The sequence below is a fragment of the Sorex fumeus genome, unplaced genomic scaffold (assembly GCF_029834395.1).
Source record: "Sorex fumeus unplaced genomic scaffold, SorFum_2.1 ptg000019l, whole genome shotgun sequence".
Lineage (NCBI taxonomy): Eukaryota > Metazoa > Chordata > Mammalia > Eulipotyphla > Soricidae > Sorex > Sorex fumeus.
The window spans coordinates 39,161,381-39,168,019 of NW_026606076.1; the positions used below are offsets into that span (position 1 = coordinate 39,161,381).

The 6,639-nt window shown below is 62.6% G+C and overlaps 1 protein-coding gene across 1 annotated transcript; it reads right to left on the reverse strand.

Annotated features, from left to right (window-relative positions):
• Positions 1 to 698: 698 nt before the first annotated feature.
• Positions 699 to 5,372, reverse strand: SLC39A3 (solute carrier family 39 member 3). The gene is made up of 2 exons (XM_056112929.1): positions 5,073 to 5,372; positions 699 to 1,513 (listed from the first exon to the last, which is right to left on the reverse strand). The coding sequence occupies exons 1-2, from the start codon at positions 5,277 to 5,279 to the stop codon at positions 764 to 766; spliced, it is 957 nt and encodes a 318-aa protein (XP_055968904.1). The 5' UTR covers positions 5,280 to 5,372; the 3' UTR covers positions 699 to 763.
• Between the last annotated feature and the right edge of the window lie 1,267 nt (positions 5,373 to 6,639).

Here is a 6,639-nt window from a genome sequence, read left to right on the forward strand (position 1 = left end):
GTGCAGAGCCAGAAGCCAGCCCTGAGCACTGCGGAGAGTAGCCCCCCCCCAAAACAGACCAAAAACAACAAAAAATTTCAAAAGGTGGGGGAAGTGCCAGAATAGCAGGCAAGGTGCTTGCCGAGCACACGGCTGACCCAGGCTCAATCCCCAGCACCCTGAACCCGCCAGGAGTCAGCCCTGAGCAGGTTGTGGCCCCCAAACCAAAAGAAGAAAAATCAACAGGGGCTGGAGCAATAGCACAGTGGGTAGGGTGTTTGCCTTGCACACGGCTGACCCGGGTTCAATTCCCAGCATCCCATAGGGTCCCCTGAGCACCGCCAGGAGTAACTCCTGAGTGCATGAGCCAGGAATAACCCCTCTGCAATGCTGGGTGTGACCCAAAAAGCAAAAATAAATAAATAAATAAAAAAGGGTCAGAAGGGCTGAATCCCTGCCCCCCACGGTGGGGTGAGGGGTGTCTTGGTCCGACCCCTGGGCGTGTCCAGAGCCCCCACCCCCCCACAAGCGCTTGACAAGGCCACACACTTGGGTCTTTTAAGAGAAGTATCTTTCAGAGTCGGAGGGAGCGGGCCCCGAAGCAGCTCGGGCCGGAGGGTCTGGAGTGTGACCTGGTCCCGGAGAGTGTGTGTGTGTGTGTGTGTGTCTGCGTGAGCGTGTGTCCGTGTGCGTGCGTGCATGCGTGCGTGCGCGCGCGCAGGGAAGAGGCGTGGCCGGGGGGGTGCAGGGGTGGGGGGAGGGGGGAGGGCGCCCCGCCGGGGGGTCACCACTTCAGGAAGACCATGGCGGCCAGCACGGCGTAGCCCAGCACCAGGAAGAGCACCTTGAGCAGCCGGTCACTCTTGTCCTCCAGCTCCCTGGCCAGGATCTCGAAGAAGGTGACGAACAGGAAGGTGCCCCCCGCCAGGCCCTGCAGGAGCACGGAGGCCACGCTGCTGGCCACGCCCTGGGCGCTCTCGATGCCCAGGCCCAGGCCGATGCCCAGGGGGATCATGGCGCTCACGGTGACGGCCAGCTTGGCCGCGTCCCGCAGGGCCAGCGTGCTGCGGGCCATGTTGATGCCCAGGGCCACGGCCACCAGCGTCTCGTGCACGGCCACGCCCACGAAGAGGCTCACCACCTTCTGGCCCTCCTCCTGCAGGCCCAGCGCCAGGCCCTCGAAGACCGAGTGGGCCGACAGCGCGAAGGCCAGGCTGAGCAGGCGCAGGGGCCGGGCCCGCGACAGCTCCTGCACGCTCAGCCCGTGGTGGCCGTGCGGGCCCGGCTCGGCGTAGAGCGGGTGGCCGCGGCCCGCGGCGCCCGCCGTGCCCATGAAGGGGCTCTCGTACTCCGAGTCGCTGCCCGCGTCCGAGCCCGCGTTGAAGGTCTCCAGGTCGATGAAGGACGGCTTCTCCTTGCGGAAGGTCAGCACCAGCTGCTCCAGGAAGACGGTCAGGAAGAAGCCCAGCAGCATGACGGTCTCGGCCAGCGGGTAGTCGGTGCTGATGTGGCCGAGGCTCAGGACTTTCTGCAGCTGGGCGTGGGGGGCGGGAGAGACGGCGGCGGCGGGGTCAGCGCCCACCTGCGCCCCTCACCCCCATCCCAGCACGGTCTGAAGCCCCCACGCCGGGGGCTTCAGAATTGTTTTGTTTTTTTTGTGTGTGTCACGCCCGGCCATGCACAGGAATCACTCCTGGCGGTGCTCGGGGGACCCTATGGGATGCTGGGAACCGAACCCGGGTTGGCTGTGTGCAAGGCAAACGCCCCACCCGCTGTGCTACCGCTCCAGCCCCCGGGTTAGGATTTCGTACCCTCAGCGATGCCAGGGATTAAACCCGGGGCTCCCATGTGCCAATGGTGTGCTCCAGCCCTTTGCTTCATCTCCCTCAGAGCTGAGGGCAGAGAGCGAGTGGGGAGTGTGTGTGTGTGTGTGTGTGTGTGTGTGTGTGTGTGATGTGTGTGAGACAGTTCAAAGGGCTGAATACACGATTCAAAAACAAAACAAGAGGCCAGTGCACAGGCTTACCCAGGTTTGGTCCCCAGCACCCCATATGGTCTCTGGAGCCTGCCAGGAGTGATCCCCGAGCACAGAGTCAGGAGTCAACATCGGCCCAAACCACCCCTCCAAAAGATCAAAACCAGAACAAGGGGTCAGAGCAATAAAGAGGACAGCAGGAAGGGCATTTGCCTTGCACGTGGCTCACCCAGGTTCCATCTCTGGCATCCCACAGGGTCCCCCAAGCACCACCAGGAGTGATCCCTGAGCGCAGAGCCAGGAGGAAGCCTGAGCACCATCAGAGGAGGCCCCGCCCCCAAAAAGCAACCTAGAGATGCCGGAAACAGCTGGTGAGACCAGGCACAAGGAGGGAACAGTTTGTGACCAGAAACAGTGCCCCCAAGAGCATCACATGGGGAGGGCCTGCGGGGTGTGATTCCTGCACACCTGCCTCTTCCTGTCACTCCCACACCTGCCCCTCAGGGCTCTACTATAGAACTTTCTGGATGAGGGGCAGACTCTGGGAGTGGCCAGCGGGTGCCATATTCCCCCTGGTTTCCCTGGAGCAGACAAGGGTTCTCATACATGCATGTACCCACACAAGTGGGTACACACACACACACACACACACACACACACACTCCCTCTCCTTCCTGTCTGGATTGGATACACACACACATGCACGCTCTCTTTCTCTCTCTCTCTCTCTCTCACACACACACACACACACACACACCCAGCCCTCCTGCCTGGCCACCCCTGGTGCCGTGGCTTTGGAGAGCCCCGTGGCCACACCAGCCGTTGCTGGCCGTGTCCCTCCCTTATGGCCGGGCCCAGGGAGACCAGACGGTCCCCGGGGAGCCCGGGCTCAGCGCAAACACCTGTGGATCCCTGAGCGACAGGCATGGGCCAGGAGCCTGCGATAGACACAGCCACTTGGGTCTCTGTGTCTGTGAGGGGGGCTGGGGGCTGGCGGGGGCCCTGGGCCTTGCAGAGCGGCATCAGGGCTGATGCTGTGCGGGTGCTGGGAGATTGGGGTGCAGCTGTCAGGGAGGGCCCCAGAGGGTACCCTCAGCACTGCTGCGACCTGACTGATGACACCAGGGAGGGGGAGGGGCGGACTCCACCTCACACGGGGCGCTCCTCGGCTCCTCCCCCCTGAGAAATCACAGCGGCCCCTGGCACAGGTGGGATCCACTTCCTGGTGTCAGCAGAGCTGGGGTCCCTGGCTCCCTGCTGCCATGGGCACTGCCTGACTCTGCCTCCTCCCCTCCACCCCCACTTCCCAGAGGTGAGCAAGTGTCCGTTCTGCTGAAGTCTCTGATCTTACCGAGGCTCACCTGATTAGACCTGACCCACCCAGACATAGCCCTAGTTCACCTCAACTCCAATCCCTCCTTCTACACAGGGGGTGATGCCTTTGGCAGGACCCCAAGCCCCAAAGGTGGGGGGGGTGCGTGACCCATTGTGTCCCAGGCCCACCCTCACACATGGGGCTGGAGGTCCCTGATGGAGAGGCAGGGCAGGCTGGACTGTGGGAGCCGTAGGATGGTGGGGAGGGTGCTGCGAACGGCCAGTCTGGGTCCAATCCTCAGCACCCAATAAATTCCCCCCAAGCCCCACAAGGAGGGATCCCCCAAGCACAGAGCCAGAAGTAAGCAAGCCCTGAGCACTGTCAGTAGTGGCCCCCAAACTAAAAACAAAAAAAGGGGGGTAGTCAGGCCTTTGGGATCTACGGTGTAAGAAGAGCAAGACCCAAGGGCCGGAGAGACGGGACAGCGGGGAGGGCGCTGGCCTTGCGGGCGGCCGACCCAGGTTCGATCCCCTGGGCACAGCCAGGAGTGATTCCTGAGTGCAGGGCCAGGAGCCAGCCCTGAGGCAAACAGACGAAACAGGACAAGCAGAGAGTCACACCACATGGTCCCCCACCGCCGTGGCCCCTCTCACGGGACCCATGGACACAAGCGGGGTACAGCCTGGGCCAGAAGCACTCAAGAGCCCCAGGTGGGTGACGTGGGGCCCCCCAGTACCCAGCCGCTGACATCCCCACATAGCCCTTCTCCTGGGCGGGGAGCCAAGGGGATGGACTGTCCCTCCTAGCCAGTCTCACATGAGAAAGGACTTCCCCGGTCCAACAGCTTCCAGGAAGGACAACAGGAAATGGCCAGAACAGGCGTCCCAGGAGGGACTGGAGGGAGGCGGGAAGGAGGCCCCAGCAGAGCCTCTCTGGCCTGGCTGGGCCCGCAGACGAGCTGAGCAGTGGCTAGCAGACGGTCTGGCGAGCGCCCCCAGCATGGCCCGAGCCCAGGCCGGGCCGGGAGCACAGAAATGGAGAAGGAAAAGACGCAGTTTGCTTTGCCTTGTTTGGAGGTCACACGTGGCACTGCTCAGGGGAGCCTATGGGATGGCGGGGATCGAACCCGGATGGCAGCTAGCCATCCTGGATGCTGCGCAGGCCCAGCGGCAGAGACCGACAGATGCTCCTTTCCTGGGCTGGAGTGGTAGCACAGAGGGGAGGGCGTTGGTCTTGCTCGCGGCCAACCCGGGTTCGATTCCCAGCATCGCATAGGGTCCCCCGAGCACCGCCAGGAGTCATTCCTGAGTGCAGAGCCAGGAGAAATCCCTGAGCATCGGCCGGTGTGACCCAAAAAAGGAGAAAAATAAAAAGCTCCTTTCTTTACCATTAGCCACAAGTAAGGGACACAGGACAACTGGACAGCGTCTGGGCAAGGCAGAGGTCAGCAGGGTGGGGGCCTGGGCAGGGGCTGGCTGATGGATGCACCAGCTGCGAGTTCCCATCTGGGGTCCAGAGACTCCCAAATGAATCTCAAATTGGGTTAGTTCCCGGGGCTGGAGCGATGGCACAGCGGGGAGGCTGTTTGCCTTACACGTGGCCGACCCGGGTTCGATTCCCAGCATCCCATACGGTCCCCCAAGCACCGCCAGAAGTCATTCCTGAAAAAAGTTCCCATCTGGTTCCAGCCTCTTGTGGACCCGAGAAGGCTCAGAGAGGCCCAGCCACCAACCCACAGTCACACAGCCGGTTCCTGCCCATCACTGGCCCAGGAGGAAGCCGGGGCTCCCCTGCAGCCCTCACCTTATCCCGCACGGCCGGCAGGAGCGCGTTGAAGCACGTGGCCAGGAAGACGCCGCCGCCAAAGGCGTTGCACAGGGACAGGATCTTCTTGGAGCGGTGGGCCTTCTCGTAGTCGGCCTCGATGACCTTCACGGGCAGCAGCGAGCCGAGCAGCATGAAGAAGAACACGCCCACCATGCACAGGATCTTGGCCACCAGCAGCTTCATCGTGGCGGCCGTCCCGGCGGGCCCCCAGGCCAGTCCCACGCCGCGCTACCGGGCCCAGCCCCGTGGCCTTCGGCTCATGCCTCAACCCAGCCTCTGTGAGCGGCAGGGACAGTCACATCAGCCACAGGTAACGCCCCTCGCCCCTGCACCCTGCGCTGGGCCTGGCACACACACTCCCACCCTGAAAGAGAAGAGTCTGGCCGCCCTTTGGGGGTGACACCAGCCCTGTGCCCAAGGAAGCCGAAAGTCCAGCCAGCAGGGCTGGAGCAGTACCACAGTGGGGAGGGCATTTGCTTTGCATGCGGCTGACCCAGGGTCAATCCTCGGCCTCCCAGGGCCCCTGGGTGCCAGCAGGAGTGATCCCTGACAACAGAGGCAGGAGTCAGCCCTGAGCACCGGGGCAAGAGTGATCCCTACACAGAGGCAGGAGAGAGCCCTGAGTCCAGAGCCAGGCGTGATCCCTGAGCACAGAGGCAGGAGTGATCCCTGAGCACCGTAGCAGGAGTGATCCCTGAGCACACAGGCAGGAGTGATCCCTGACAACAGAGGCAGGAGTCAGCCCTGAGCACTGGGGCAAGAGTGATCCCTACACAGAGGCAGGAGAGAGCCCTGAGTCCAGAGCCAGGCGTGATCCCTGAGCACAGAGGCAGGAGTGATCCCTGAGCACCGTAGCAGGAGTGATCCCTGACAACAGAGGTAGGAGTCATCCCTGAGCACTGGGGCAAGAGTGATCCCTACACAGAGGCAGGAGTGAGCCCTGAGTCCAGAGCCAGGAGTGATCCCTGAGCACAGAGGCAGGAGTGATCCCTGAGCACCGTAGCAGGAGTGATCCCTGAGCACAGAGGCAGGAGTCAGTCCTGACAACAGAGGCAGGAGTCATCCCTGAGCACTGGGGCAAGAGTGATCCCTACACAGAGGCAGGAGAGAGCCCTGAGTCCAGAGCCAGGCGTGATCCCTCAGCACAGAGGCAGGAGTGATCCCTGAGCACCGTAGCAGGAGTGATCCCTGAGCACAGAGGCAGGAGTGATCCCTGACAACAGAGGCAGGAGTCAGCCCTGAGCACCGGGGCAAGAGTGATCCCTACACAGAGGCAGGAGAGAGCCCTGAGTCCAGAGCCAGGCGTGATCCCTGAGCACAGAGGCAGGAGTGATCCCTGATCATCTCTGGGTGTGGTCCCAAAACAAAACAAAACATAAAAATCCCAAACCAAAAGCCAAGGCTGAGCCAGTAGGGGCCGGAGTGACAGGACAGTGGGGAAGGCGCTCGCCTTGCACACTGCTGACCCATGTTGGATCCCCGGCCCGGCACCCCATATGGGTTTTCCTAAGCCCCGCCGGGAGTGATCCCTGAGCACAGAGCC